Source organism: Candoia aspera, chromosome 1 (genome assembly GCF_035149785.1).
Source record: "Candoia aspera isolate rCanAsp1 chromosome 1, rCanAsp1.hap2, whole genome shotgun sequence".
NCBI classification, from domain to species: domain Eukaryota; kingdom Metazoa; phylum Chordata; class Lepidosauria; order Squamata; family Boidae; genus Candoia; species Candoia aspera.
This window is the reverse complement of record NC_086153.1, coordinates 191,403,306-191,419,373: the sequence shown is the minus strand read 5'-3', so window position 1 is coordinate 191,419,373 and position 16,068 is coordinate 191,403,306. Positions and strand designations below refer to the sequence as shown.

The following is a 16,068-nucleotide window of genomic DNA, read 5'->3' as shown; positions in this document are numbered from 1 at the left end:
TTGGTGGTAGTCAAACATAATTAAAAGCATTTGTGCAAAATGTGCTGAATGCTAGTAATCACCAGAAAACAAAGAAATTCTTAGCTGCTTTAATAGGAATGAGCTCAGATTATCATCTAAACATTATGGTACCAATAGAAGAAAATACATGTAGCTCAGGGTTGAACTGTGGAGTCCTCTGAGCTTGCAGACAGTTCATTACCCAACTAGGTAACAACATCAGTGCTAGTGAGTGTGGAGTTTGCTCTGTTATACATAGTAGCTTGCCCTGCCAGTGTTGGTGGGGTGTGTGTGTGTGGTTTTCTCCTTGGTAGAAAGGAGAAATCCATTGTTTGTAAGTAGGACATTTTGTTGCTGAATGCCAAGACTGGTTTAAAACCACCCCCTCAAAATTAACGTTTTAATGCCAAAAAAGTACAATGATTAAGTGATGAAGTAGGATGCAGGCATGATGTAGAAACATGTAAGCTCTACTGATTTCATCTAATGAATGAAACACAGCTTTTAATTTTAAAAAATGGGTATTAAAATGCTACATTTTGGGTGGAACATCTTTATAACTTGTGTACAAAATAAATAATTAAACTGGAAAAAATGGTTCTGCATATCACCAATATAATACTCAAACACTCATTGCTATCTTTTAATAAAACCCCTGCACCGTCCTGAGTTGAAAGCCTAAACTCAGGCAGAAACTGATTCCGGTGGCACTCTTATACCCCATGGTAGGTAAGTTTAATAGAACTTTAGTATGTGAATAAAATTGCACTATTGATGTCTTAAAGACTGTCAATCATTTAGCTGTATTCTTGGCGACATAACTGAAAGGCAAGTATAAATTATTTGCACAGTCTGTTTGGCATACTGTACATAAAAATGTGATAAATTCAAGAACGAACAAAAATTTACATCTGTAGCAAAAAAATATATTCCTTATTTAGTATCAGATGTTTTCATGAAAAATAATTGCTATCACAACAGCAAAAATACCAGGAATGGAATGCTATCTTCCTGTGTTGGCAGATACAATTTACCTAGAGCCAAATGTCCCAAAACTTAAAAATGAACACTCTACCATGGAACCCTGGACTTTAAGCTTGAATTCACCCATTGTGTTAAACCATAATTTAAGCTATGGTTAACTTGGGGCTAATATGTGGTATGAAGCCAGCTAATTGTAATTTATTCAATAAATTATGTTTAAACAAACTCAATGTATAGATTGATATTTGAACCCAGTCTATCTAGCCTAACTATAAGGACACTTTTAAGAGTTGAACCATACTGTAATTAGACAAGAAGCAAAAAATACACAGCACAGCTTACAAGTCAGAACAGCTGTATTTATTAAGTAACTGGAACAGCAAGAAAATCAATATGCTATTTCAGGAACATGTTTCTCCATAATCCTTCCCAAATTAAAAAACAAAACAAAACTGGGTTTTGTAATACAGCATACATTTCATTTCAGCTGCAGATCAACTTACAAGTCAGATTTTATACAAACCTTTTTTTTTCCCATTCTGGAAGACAGCCTATTTTTATACAATACAGAAGAAATATTGTCAGTATTTCAATCCACGTGCATCGTTTGATGGTTAAAAAAAAAATAAAAACGGCATTTCTCTGTGTCTCAATGCATAAGATTGTGACCATGAAAAGGTTCATTATTTTTAGTGTGTTACAGAGTTAACTCTTTAAAAGCTAATAGCCATAATTTCAATACGCCCAGCTTTAAAATATAATCCATATTTGTATAAATATAAAACATACCCACATGTAAATGTGCCATGCATCTTGGTAGAAAATTAGTGGTTAGATAAAGATAACCAACAGATCTTATAATAATTGAAGAAACATGACAAATTGTTTTTTCTAACAATATTGTTGACGAGCCACTTTTGGAAAAATATTTAAGCACTCTTCTTAACTTTATAAAGGCCAATAAGATGTTCATGCCTTCCTGTTATTCTATGCTGCTGCTTAATAATTTAAAAAATTACCAGAATTTTTGATAAACATATGCCTTTAAAAATAATTACTTGTTAACAGGTGAAAACTTACTGATACTACACACACACACAAACATACATATATGCCTGTGAATACTTAAAATTTTTTAAACCTGTATTGCAAAACTATTTAACAAGATGTCAGTTCAAGTTCTTTAAGTTGCATATCAAGAGTAGTACTCAAATACAATTTAAATATTTGATATTTTAAAAAATAGGCATTTGGTATTATTAAGTACAAAATAAATATGGCATCCACAGACTCCAACTGATTGCAGTCTGTGAAATAAATTGGTCCATTTTTGGTAGCCATAAGCCAATTATTTATCAGTGAACCAAGGGGAAAAATTATGAAACAAATTATGCTTGAACAAGAAGTCCTGCACACAGTTATGGTGCTTTAAATCTCATTCATATTTAAACAGTGGCCTGTAGGTTTTAAAAAGAAAAACTGGCTTATGCATATAAGAATCAGTACGAACAGCAAAATTCATCTGCTTATTTCTCAGTTCTATCCTTTAACACATCAATCTTCACGTTACTTAGTATAAAGAAGAGAACTTCTATGTAAAAACAAGAGAAAGAGAACTGCATACACCAAAACAACCTAATAGCTGATCCTTTAAAAAAAACACTAATGCATCACATTTGTTGGTTTACAGCATCCACAGTGTTGTCTGTACTAGCAAGGAAAGAAAATGGATTTTTTAAAAAAACTCTTGTTTCTTTCCAAAAATAAAACTGAGTACAAAGCATGTTACACGTCTTCTGCAATTTGAAATAATTCCCTGAAGCAATCCATTTTAGTCAACATTCAGAATGCAAGACATAATTCCCTTTGGGTTAGAGATCAGCACAGCCATATTATAACCAAAAGGATCTCAAACAGCGTGCATTAGATGTCAGCCAGAGAGTCTGGACTTGGCTAGCTTCCAAGGGCATCTTCATTTCCACGCCTGTCCTTTGTTGCAGTTCTCGTAGCTATAAAATGGTAGTACAATTGCTCATCCCGAAATTCAAAGTCATTGGTAATATGTTGGATAATGCCTCCTTTCACCAGCCTCTCTCCATACACTACCGCTTCTCCACGATCTGAGGCAAGGCCAACTTCCATAAGCCAGTTCACCAGTTCACAGCCGAAGAAGACTCCATTCACAGTCTTTGTGCCACACCTGTATGTCAAAGGAAGGATTCACCCATATGCTCTGTAAATCTTGAACCACCACTGCTTGTTGGGTGAAGACAAGGGGAAACAAGGAAAGACAGCATGATAGTTAGAGGTATGTAGGAAGAGGACCTAATAGCCAAGTATATATTACAGCTGCTTTTCTTTTTGGCAGATCTGGACCATCTTTTTCATTAATCAAAATGCATGCAAGCATCTATGACAGCTAGGATATGTGCAACATATTATATGGATTAGTGCAAAATTAACTGTTAGTTTACTATTTGTAATCTTAGAATTCCTGTTCTAAACACTTATGTACTGAAAGCATGGGGAAAATGCAGAAAAGTCACTGTTCAGTCACAGAGATTACCATCTAAACTACATACAGTAATAAAGAGGTAGTGGTAACATTTTAGATGATAGCCATGTAAAGCTCTGTTTCAGAAGGAAGAGTCCTAATCTACTATGTGAAAGGCTCCAATACTCTATTCAAGGGCTGTACATGCTTCAAAAATTATATTGAAAATACCCTCTGGGAATGCATGATTGCTCACAAGCCTTTAAAATATTCTTTTTCAGGTTTCTGCAGTATCTGGAAAAAAGACACAGCTGCTTCTCATTAAAATAGCTTCTTTTTTTCTCTCACCACACTTTAAAGCAGTTGTCTCCTGAATCATTTCTGAAGCACATACAGCTTTAGTAAATGCTGTTTGGTTTAGCATTTGATTAAATGCGTTTTTGGCTTTTTAGGCTTGATATTTCTTTTCATGGAGGCAACATTCACACCACAACCTTCCATTTGCAAATTCAAGGAGAATTTTAAATCACTTTGTCTGCTCTATAGGCTAAATCTGGGCCTTCTAGTCCTAAAATGCTTATTAAGCTAGCTGATGCACAGAGATCTTGAGACACAGATTAAGTATAATTGATTCAGATTCATTTCAAACTCCAAGAAGCGTTTTTTCTCAAATCAGAGTCAACTGAAAATTACATGCAACCTGGCACAACCACCTCTAAGCCAAAGCCCAGTATCTCAGGCAGTGTTCTGCTCTACTACACATGACTGGGATAAGAATTGTAGTCAACAGGGAAAGCAGCGCATTCTTCGTGGAAAAAGTTTCTGTGACCTAACATGTCTGCATCAACTATGCACCAACAGTGATAGGCCGAACTATCTTTCCATACAATTATATAACTATTTTTCAATTGTATAATTGTATTTTTCAAAACAGTCCTGAGAGGAGTGTCATCTATGCATCCACATACAATCTTAATGTCAGGAAGCCCTCGGAGTGGTCACAACAAGCCTTTGAGTGGATGTGGTACTTCAATATTTCAGCCAATAGAAGGAAACTGCATGAAGCACTCCTCCAACGGGTTTTGTACAACTCGAGGGTTTATGCCTAAGTAAATGTTATCATACAGAAAGCAACCATTCCATGATCTAAGTTAGACCAAGCCAACATACAGACTATGTAAGATAGGAAGCCACCTTTGCAGCCTTTTAAGTAATAAGCAAATGTTAATTTTGATTAATGGAACAAGGGAACATATAACAAAATCAGCGCTGGACCAACAACATACGTTAGAGTTCTAATGCTAGGCATTCATCTGAGAAGAAAAAGATATATATAGATGAAAAAGGGAATGAGAAGGGATATATAATGTACCACTTACTGCAGTATGTGTTTATCAGAGTGATAGTGATTAATTTCAGGATTTAACAAGATTGATACGCTTTTCTTGTTTTAAAGTTGGTTTTTCAAGAAATACAAAAGAAAATAAATTTAAAAAATGTCGTAAAATGGACAACAGTTACAATATTTAAGATGTATTCCTTACTTCCCCAAAACCTTGTATCCCAAAATGGAAACTTTGGGATGTATGTAATCCTGAATTTGAGATTCACAGTATATGAATACGTTGAAACAGCAGCTGAATAATAGTTTAGGACTTCAAATAGGGAAGATTCTAAGACTAAGGATGCCACCAGATTTCCAAAAATATCACTAAAAACTCCAAAGCACATCATTTAACAAGTTACGTTTAAGTTTCTTGGTTCACACAGCACTTCATGAAAGAAGTCAGGCAAGATAAAGGTATCTTCTGCTGCTACTACTTTTGTTCATTGACAGCATCAGTTGTAGCCACTGAAACTCCATAGTTTAAAACATTTACACTGCTTTTGATCTCAGTATTTAAAACTATGTACTATGCTCCCTTTGTGATAACATATAGCTTGATATAGAAATATAGAAAGAGAATTTCCCACGATTTTCAGTTAATACCAAGAATATCAATTCAGGAATAAACATTTACAAATCAACGATTATTCAAGTGTCTGCTTAGTGGTGTTTGGAAGCCTGTGCAGCATCTACTCCACATAAAGAGAAGGGTATCAACAGATGCAGAGCACACACCCAGCCCAGAATGCAAGAATAATAATCGGTTTTAACACTGATGAACCACTCCACCTTCTATCCTGGACAAGGCTTCTCACACACACGTCTTTGTGGTAATTAACAAACTGCTGGCATGTCATCCGAATCTCCTCAGGCACAGATGATTCCCTCCGTTCCACAGTTCTAGCACCCCAAAGGAATTGAAACCTGCATGAGAAAAAAGCCCATTTGAAATACTGTCTGGGAAAAAGTGATTTGATTTTCAATATTTTTGCCTGTGAGGTTTTATTGTTACTGTGTACAGTCAAGGTGGCATGACCAGATTTCTGAAGCAACGAGTTTGAAGAATTAAAATAGTTGAAACATTTTTTTAAGCTGGCCATTAAAATGAAAAGTAGCTGAATGGGAAGAATTCTTGTTCCTACATTCAAGTACACTTTGATCTAATTCACACACACATATATGGATCCTAAGTTGCTTCTCTATTGGAGAAAAGGAAGCAACTTCTGACAACTCAATTTTCCATGAGTTACTTCTGCCCCATATCCAACACTGCTGCCAAGGTTCCCTAACCCTCAGAAGCAGATTTACAGAGTAACAACGGGGTGCAAATGGGGTGGGGAGAGAAAAACTGTATGAGGTGGCAATAAAGTCACATTCTATGAATGAAAGCTCTATTACATTCATGGAAAAAAGTTAGGATCCAAGCCTATATAATCATGTAAACACAGAATTCTTAAATATCCATGTATTTTATGGATAATAACTCATAGACAAGCCTATATGTTGCATCAATACTGTGGAATTCAATTACAGCAATATTATTTTATGGTTCCCCAGTCCAGAATGTATTGATATAAATAGATGGTCAGAATGGTCAGAAAAGGCCAGGGATGCAGAATTTCAAGGTAAACCAGATCACTGTTTTGTGAAAAAGAACAACAGTCAAGTTAAAAGTTTTCAAGGCAGCTGAAGTTAAATGGATGTATTAACTGCTAAAATTACCTCCTTTTGAATGGAAGAATAATTAGATGTTTGTCTAAACCAAACATTCCAAAAGAAATGAATCCCTGAAACAGAAAAAATAAATACTGTAATAATAAGATTCTAGATGAACAATGTATACAAATTCCTGAAATCAAGTTATTAATTCTAATGAAAAGACAGAATAAAAAACATTTTTAACATTATATTTAAATAAAATTCAGAGAATACCACGGATCAAGCCCAAGAAATGGAAAAATTTTAGGCATCATTATTCAGTATCTTTTCTGTGATTTCAAAGTCAGTCAAAAACATTCTTCCCTTTCACTGTCCCTTCCCTCATATCAGTTTCCTAAACTGTGTGCTTATCTTGGCTAGAGCTATTACATTTTCTTAATTTTCCATGCTTCCTAGTATATTGATACATACATGACTTACAGAGAACAAAAAATGCATACAGATAGTCCTTGCTTAACAACCACAATTGGGACTGGCAACTCTATTGCTAAGCGACATAGTAGTTAAGTGAGACATCACGTGATTATGATGGACTTACACCCGCAGTCATTAAGCAAGACATTACTGTGACTTGAGATTTTACTGTTGGCTTCTCCATTGACTCTGCTTGTTGGAAGCCAGCTGTGAAGCACGCAAATGATGATCAGTGACCATGGGATGCTGTGACAGTCATAAATGCCTGCTGGTTGCCAAGCACCCAAATCTTGATCACATGACTGCGGGAACGCTGCAACAGTTGTAAGTGTGAGGACCTGTCATAAAGTTATTTTTTTCAGCACCATCATAACTTTGAACAGACGCTGAACAGGGCAGTTGTTAAGCAAGGACTATCTGTACTGCTGGAAGGAGAATTTAAGAATATAAGAAAGGCTAAGTTTATGAACCAACTGTAATGAACAGTGTATTTTGAAAAGCAATAATAAACAAATTGACTAGCATGTTAATAGTAAAGAACTGAAAAGGATATCCCAAGAGGAATGTAATGCAATTAAAATGAGGTTGAAGCTCTCAGAAAGTATTTTGCTTCCATAATCTAAGAATAAAGCTAAGATTATTTAAGGAACAAATTGGTGACTCTTCCCAACCTGCCCATATTTTCAGGAAGCAGATTTGCCATTGTGGTGGGGGTTTCTTCTTACTGAACTTGCCTTTTCAATGCAATTTAATTAGCACAAGGCTACCCTTTCAGTTCCTGGTTAAAACTTCACTCAGGCATTTCAGTGTGACATCAGCTTGACTTTAGCATATTAGGGAGAAGACTGGCTTAAATCCTTAATTTTTATCATGTAGATCAGTTAAAATCTGCATTCTCTGGGGAAACAGATATACTTTCCTGGATGGTGGCCATTAATGACACATGCCTAACCACTGGCATGGAACTTTTCTTCCCTTGAAACAGGCGCAGCAGCAAAATTTGTCAGTGTGCAATGAGCAGTTTTAGTTTTATTTTTCATCAAATTTAAGGTAAGCAACAAGGCCAAAAATAAGTCAGGCAGTCTCGCTCTTCCTCACAAACATATCTTCCAAAATACCCAGTCTTCACGTACATATTTACAAGTGGGTTCTATGAGACATGCTAGTAAATAAGTACAGACAAGTTCACATAATTAGTTTAAGACAGAGCAATAATAATTACCTGACCAAAATTAAATACAGCACAAAAGAACTGCAATTCCACATACAGCCTGCCAGGCTCTTGGTTAAATAACCACCACAAGCAACTTGATAGGTTCTATAAAGGAAAAACAAAATAGGTTCTACAAAGGAACACATACTAAAATGAGTATCTCATTGCTACAACTGGAATTTCCTTTGGATTATAAATAGAGACAGAAAAATTCATCCGTCAGAACCCTCCAAGTTTAGTGAGCTGCACCTGAGGACTACTATTACTAAAATAGTTTACTGCAGATCTGAACCACCTTTTTGGAGAGGGGTAGCAAGACTATGACAATAATTCAGTGATAACACCAGTGGGTAACAATGGAATTTTTGGTCTTTCTTCCTCTTCTCCATTTTTGGGATTTTCTGTGCATGCTTTAAAGTACAGTTGTTCTTATACCTCCATTTTATCTTTCTTCCTAAAAAAGAAAGCAGAAAAGCAACCACTGTAGTTGGGCGGTTGCTGCCAAATGTCAGTAGACAATCAGCTGAAATGGCACACACTTTGAGGGTTACCAACCTTTTGGTTTAGGGAGACAGGCTGAAATGGTTTTGCCAACATGACTGAAGTGACAGATGGAGATACAATGATTACAGGTGCAATTGTCTACTGAATCACTGCTTCTTAAGTCATAGGAAGCTTCCTTACATCATCAGACAATTGGCCAAGTGTCTAAATTCAGCATTGCTTAGACGATGGGTGGAGAACCTTTGGCCTTTCAGATGTTGTCAAAATGTAATGCCCAGCATCCCTCACCACTGGCATGTTGGCGGAGAGGAGTTCAACATATGGAGAGCTACTGATAACCCATCTCTTGTCCACATAAAAACACTTCTGAAACAGGCCCTTCACACCTCTAGCTAGATCTGCAAGATATAAACCTGGGATCTTCCAAAGGCACAGGTATATTAAATTACCTCCATTGCCTTGTATAGCACCAGGCTGTTGTGTCAGAGTAGATGGCACCAGGGTCTTAGAAAGGATGGCAGTTCTAAGAAATGTTATGAGCCAGAATTTAACTTCTTTAGATACATTATGCTAGTTGCTGATATTAAAAAAAAAACTTTTTGTAATGCTGGAGAAATTTAGGAGTAGGGTAAAAGTGGAATCATACATGGACAATCATGTATTTCCACCTCCCACAAAATAAATTCTTACAGCAAAAAGGCCCACAATGAGAAGCAGGCACAGCAGCACATGTCTGGTCAGCTGTTGGTCTCCAGTTTGCAGAAGCTGTTCTTCCTGAGCCAGTGCGCACCTCTGAGAACTGCACGGACTCAAACACTGATTTGCTGAAAAACATTTAAGTGCAACACATATGGCATAAACACAACACTAATTATGCTGTTCTCTGAACACAAGTCATAAGAGAAACAAGAAAATGAAAACATGATCACTTGCTCTAAGTAAATAGATATGGGCCTTGTTCCCATAAGCCATAATGTTATTTGCTTGGTTTGGGGTTGGCATGCTTTATCTGTAAAGCATAATTAGTGATAGGGATGGGCAACCTGCTACCCATATGCAGCCTCCCAATACCCTAGGCCAACCCCAGACTGCATGACTAAAATTCAATTGCAAAAATGAAAGCTACATTCCACTGCTTTAACCCCTTCCATAAGAGAATATAAATAATTCACCCACTCTCTCTGGTGATATCACTGCATTGCAGGCTACATTACCTGCAGTTATTTATTCATTCATTCATTTTAAATTAAGCCACAAGATTTCAGTTTCTGATTCACAATTTAATGCAATACATGAATCTAATAAATTCCTTGTTTATTCAGCCAAATCTGATTCATAAAAACATGGCCTAGGAAGACGCATGATCACAGTCATTTCTGGTTGCTCATTTCAAAAAGGGGAGATTGAATTTTGATACAGACAAGAGTTGGTTCTGTTTGTGGTCAGAGAAAAAAAAACAACAAAATATATATTTTTTTAAAGACTGGAAACCTTATACTGCATGGAGTTTTTGTTGAAAGATGATTGAATTGAGGATTTTGCGATTTGGGGATTAAGAAGGGATGAAGAGGATGGGGGCAAGATTAAGATAACTACTCAGTAGAAAAAAGGGTGGAAGGCATAATTGCATGTTTTCCTTTTTTTATTTCCTTTCTTTTTCTCTATTTTACTTTCTATCTCTTTTTTTGGTTTTGTTTTATATTTTGTTTATTCGTTCAGTCCATATTGAATACGTGCACACACACATACATACAAGAGTTGGTTCTGTTTGCTTGCTACCCAATCCAAATCTCAGCCAAGTCACTACTGGAAAAGTACCAAACTGCAAAGAATTATAGTGACTCTCCAGCCTTTAACCTACACTTGAGCATTTGGTGATCGGATAGAGACCATTTCCACACAGGAAAAGCCTGCCTATATTATTCGCAACATCATCTTCAACTTAGCAAGGTCAGCATTAACAGGCTAGCACTTCTTTACTTCTTGCTTCTACCAAACTGTAGTGGGATTAAACAGACTAGAAATCAGAGTTCACGCCAGGTTACAGACTATTTTAGGTTTGTGATATTTATCACTAGATGGCAGCAAAAAGCTAATCAACACTGTGCCTTCTGCTTGCCAAGCCACTCTTTTGTTCTCCAGTTCCAGAAGCCCAAGGCTTGCTACTACAGTGCCAAATGGCTTCCAAAGGCCCTGTCTTCTTTCCCAAACTAGTTATCAAGCCCACCTATCACTAGCCAATTATTACGTCACAGAACTTGCTCCCCGGGGTGGCAGAACAGGTGACAACTTTCTTCTCTTTCTCCCCTTATTGTCCATCTATAGAACCAGTAAAGATTTAGGGAGCTGCTGCTTGGATGGATTTCTATCTCTAGGCAAGTCCAAGGGCCCAGTTAAAGCTTCTTAACCTTGAATATCTCTGTGAGAAAGGAAGAAACAAAGCAGAGTTCAGAGAGCACAAAGGCTTTCCTGGATGATTCCGTGGTTCTAGCCACCCTCAGATTTAAATCTGATGAAGTACGAGTAACTCTCCTCTCTGCCTCTGCTATTCGAAAGCGGGGGAGAAACAGCTTCCTTCCCATGCCTTCTGGCACATTTGCTATTATTTCTTTGTTGCAACAACAATGAAACACCTCCGCCCACACAGCTGTTCAGTATTTACTTCATTGGCCCCAATATATTTTCCCACAAACTCTTTAAAGGAGCAAACTGGTTATATATAAAGGCACATTTTTTTCCTGTTCAGATTTTGTTGGTGGATGCTTTAACTAATCGATACTTCTGGTTTTCTCGTAACTGTCAATACATTTCACCAGAGCAATATGAAAATGCCAGGAAGGAACACCCAGACCGAAAAAACAAACACTTGTTACCAAACTGGGACACAGCCCTCATATTTGAATAATTTAAAGAGAGCTGTGCCCAGATAGCAAACGTGTACCTTGATCTGCCTCTAAATGTCAACATACTATGCAAGAACATTAAAAATGGTGCCTACATGGGAACTAGAATCTTACTCATGCAATATTCCTGTTCCTTGGAGATGTAGGAAGTTAGGAGATTGTGGATGGTGGAATTTACAGAAATGTCAAAATTGACCTGTTTGATCAGGGATAAAATCTTAAGTACTTTCGTAAAAGACAGAAAACCACTTATGGATTTTTTTCCTGAAAATGGAAACAAATGAATTGGTGATTTATGGATTTGCTGATTTAAAAAGGGTTGAATATGGGAAGAAGGGAACCATGTCATGTAATCTTAAAGGAGGAGGAGAGATAGTAAGTTTATTTGTAACTGCTGTAAAGAAGATTGGAAGTTGCTTCTTTATATTTTTTTTCCTTTTTCCTTTTTCTATTTGTACTGTTCTCTGCACTTTTTCCTTTATCTTTTTCTTAATTTTTCTTTATAAATTTTCATGTAAAGATCTCTAATATATATATGTGCGTGTGTGTGTATGAGAGATGTAAGAAATTCTACACACATCCAACTGGGATTTCTGTTCATGTGGAAACACATGCATAGAGGTCTCCTTGCAGTACAGCTTTCCTTTTGGCTGATACCTAAGATCAGTTTGTGGCTGCTAGAAAACAAAGGAAGGTAGTGACCTTAGGATGGAGGCCAGTGTTTTGGACATACCACCTTGTTATTCCAAAGAAGAACAACATGGAATGTAGGAAAGAAATTATGTAAAGGGCTCATGACTCCATCTGCCTATCAGCAGGTGAACCCTCCAAAACCAGAACAGAAACGGACCAAATCTGCTGTGGGGGAAGAAGCCAGCAAAAGAAAGATTAAGATAAAAAACAGACTTGGTCCAACTGACCACTGTGGAAAGAAAATCCTGAAAAATATTCCCCAGGGCATCCCTATGGGAATCTCAGCAGAGCAGGGCTCAGAATGTTACCATCTGTCGCATTCTAGGCCCCTGCTCTCTTCCTTCTGGGTCACATGACCCAGAGGGGCCCTGTTTTTAAGGAATCAGAAAGAATTCCAGAAGCCATAGTCTGCAGACTTTCCCTTACTTTGTTAATATGGTGATTAATTTATGAAGCAGGCTCAGATGTGCAAAGGATAACAGATGAATGACTGCATTTTGGAGCGAAGTATGCACACTGCGTATAGAACACTCCTAATGAAAATTTGGTTAAGTTAAAATGTAGGACTGCATAATTTGTAAACTTTTGAATTTTATTCCAGACAAACGAGATACTTTACCTGTCTCAATTGAGAAAGAACAATTCTCACTGACACCAGTAGTAGAATCCACAGCAGAGCAGCATAAGTCTCCATTTTGTTTTTGACACGCATAGAAGTCTACTGGGGGAAAAAAAAAGCCAGTATATTCCCTGGGATTTTTACAAAGACAATATCTACAGTTGAATGTGTAATTCTTCTGTGGTAAATAGATTTGTAATAGTTAGGAAATGTTATATGCATATACATTTATTAGTAAATTCAACTTGCATAGGTTTAAGCATACACCATTCTCTTTGTCATCACTGGCTAGCCCTTCTCCATACTGAGGATTGTTAGAAATTGTATTGAACTACTTACTACACAGCAAGACTGCGAAACACATCATGCATCAGAGGTTGCTAAAATACAATGATTAATATCTTTTCACTGCTGGCCGTGCCAGCTGGAGGTGTAGAGCACTATGGATTCAATGGGGGAAAGGAGTGCTCAAGTAGCTCCTGTTGCAACTCCTTGAAGCAGCTGTGCATCTTCCTGAGGTTGCACAGATACCTACCGCAGCTGCCACATGCTCCAGGTAAAAAACACATTTGGTTGAAAGAGTTGCCAACAGGTGCTACAAGTGCTTTGAAGCCCTTTCCCCCTTTGGTTCTGAGGCTTTCCACAGCCCTAATCTGGAGGGCCACCTTAACCCTAGTCCTGCCCTGTGCCTCTTCAATCAGCATAATTTACTCCATCTTGAGACGTCCATTCCTAGTTGCATCTCCATTTCATCTGGGGGACTCTTACCTCATCTCATGGGTAGCGAGGCAAGGCGCCTGCATCCCCACTATGAAACCAGGAGCAGCAAATTAGAGACCATAGTCCTCCCTCTTTCTACAGATGGTCAGAAACACCACCAGGTCAGATTTCCCTGCTCCTAAACTAAGATGCAGTTGTTCATTATACCTCCTTCCACGGGAGAATTTGTTTCGGAATGAGAAACACTGGGTGAAGGTTTAGAATGTTCATTCGCTTCCATCTCGGGTTCTTCTGCTTGATGATGTTGGAACTGCTGGTTTAAGACCTCATAATTGGCCTCTGCTGGCCCAGATCGGTTCATACACATGAGGGACACACCAGAGAACAATATACTGATTGTTACAATTACTGCAGTAGTAATCACCTGCCCAAAAGAGAAATGGAAAGGAAGAAAGATAGGCAGAAGTTAAATGTGTGCCAAGTTACGTTAAGCATCATGTATTTGTAGAGTCTACGATACCAAACAAAATATACAACCAGTTTTGCTTAATTGAGGCTTTTTCAGTCCAAGTTTTAGAAACATTAATCACCGTTCCTCTTCTTTTCATTGTGTCATCTTATCTCTCTCTCTCTGATTTCTCACTACATCTGACTAAAAGCCATGTAACATCTGCAGGAACAAGGAAGGTGCACTATAGTTCCTTTCTTACAGGTTTCTTCTCTTAAGGAAAGGCTCACCAAGCCAATTTCACAGAGGGCTTCAGAAAAATCAACTCCCTGTTTTCCAATATATGCTTTTTTCCATTTCCCAAATCTACTGATCTCAGTATACTATTCACTGTACTTTAACTGTATTTTATTTTATTCTGTATTTCATTACCACTTGGTTTAAACATTCTTATGTATTGTTGGTGACACAGAAAGCCTTGGCATAACTACAAATCACTATTAGTTTGTACATATATTTGAATAGCCTGATGATCTTTGACATTTTGCAGGATACTTACACAGGATAAAATGATGGCTGATCCCTTCACATTAGATGGGCTCATCTTCCATTTTGATGACAACCTACAGAATACTATTTATGTTCTCATCTAGACCTGTTCAAGCTGACAAATTATATGTGGCAGCTGATGTCAAATCCTCAGTAGTCTTTGAACATCTCCTTCCCAAATTTTGTCAAGTCCACAGAAGGCCAGATTCTTAGGGTTCTTCAAATTTTGGTGAACAGGTATACAGGCAATTAATTTAAGCCCCCCCCCCGCTTTCAAAAGCTGCTTCTCTTTGTCAAATAATGAGCTGTTGAAGGCACTGATCAACAAATGGCAATAGAAGGCTCTCCCTACCTGATGTTTACCATAAAAAAATGCTGAGTCAATATCACCAGTGTGTTTTCCAGCTATTAGAAGAATTCCAACAATAACTACTGGGATGCTGTAAAATGTAAAATACAGTATAAATCATACAAATCATTAGCTTGTGACATCTTCTACTTTTTCTTAGCAAAGAACTTTTGCAAACTTACCCCCAGCCAGCTATAGTAATAATTCCAACAGGAATCTTTAGGGTTTCCCTTCTTTTCAAAAGGAGAAGAGAAAGGGATAAAAGGCCTATTAAAAACAAGGAGAACATATTAGTCTTGTTCTTTTCAGGAAACTGTATTTCCCCCACAAAAGGAGGATACATCTCCCTCCCCTCCTCTGTCCTGTACTCAAAGGCAGCCACATAATAAGCCTGTTGTAGTTATATGCAGTAAAACTAGCTTGTGGGACATAAGGACATAGAGCACTGTGTTTTTCCAACTCACACCACTAGTTCATCTAGAACTTCTGCAGAACTGCGGTAGAACTTCCACTGAGAAAGCCTTTCAGACAAGACCTTCCCTGGTTTTTACAAAAATAAAGGGAGGGAGAAGAGAAGCACAGACTTCCAAGATTCTGTTACTGTAATCTTATAATAAAAGTAGTATTAGCCTGCATGACTTTGGTTTCCTAGTCCAGTCTACCTTGAAGGGCTAAAAAACTCCCACACAATCTAATAATCTGTTTCCAGTCTTTCACAGGAGATTTTAAGAATGGACAAGAAGATTGAATCTGGTTCAGTGCTGGCTGTTCCACTGGTAAAGGGACTTAACTGCATACAAATTGGCATTACTGCTTATAGTACAGGTACATAGTGTAACCTCCAAGCATTGCCCTTTAGCATTACATCACCAAAGAAAACATATATTGCTTTATGAGCCCAAAATGACTTTCTGCTTACCTGTCCACAAAAAAGCACTATAAAGGGAACAGTACAGGACGATGAACACAAGAATCTGCACAAAGATGCTTTTCTTCTCAATAGTGAAATTCCACATTACCATTCCAACACAGGCCACACACTAAAAAGTTAAAGCAGCTGTGTTTAGTGTAC

The 16,068-nt window shown here is 37.4% G+C and overlaps 1 protein-coding gene across 4 annotated transcripts in view; it reads right to left on the bottom strand.

Moving 5' to 3' along the window:
* Positions 1-1,326: 1,326 nt before the first annotated feature.
* The window catches only part of GPR155 (G protein-coupled receptor 155), a 35,690-nt gene continuing 20,948 nt past the window's right edge, over positions 1,327-16,068 (bottom strand). For 2 of the 4 annotated variants that reach the window (XM_063318165.1, XM_063318164.1), the window contains exons 7-16: positions 15,916-16,036; positions 15,179-15,263; positions 15,000-15,087; positions 13,858-14,074; positions 12,931-13,032; positions 9,406-9,539; positions 8,221-8,316; positions 6,588-6,652; positions 5,655-5,789; positions 1,327-3,184 (exon numbers count right to left, since the gene is read on the bottom strand). In XM_063318165.1, the coding sequence (XP_063174235.1) occupies positions 2,938-3,184; positions 5,655-5,789; positions 6,588-6,652; positions 8,221-8,316; positions 9,406-9,539; positions 12,931-13,032; positions 13,858-14,074; positions 15,000-15,087; positions 15,179-15,263; positions 15,916-16,036 (1,290 nt within the window). In that variant the 3' untranslated portion in view covers positions 1,327-2,937. Of the gene's footprint in view, positions 3,238-5,654; positions 5,790-6,587; positions 6,653-8,220; positions 8,317-9,405; positions 9,540-12,930; positions 13,033-13,857; positions 14,075-14,999; positions 15,088-15,178; positions 15,264-15,915; positions 16,037-16,068 lie in introns of all 4 variants that reach the window. The other 2 variants (XM_063318166.1, XM_063318167.1) reach the window with 2 other exon arrangements.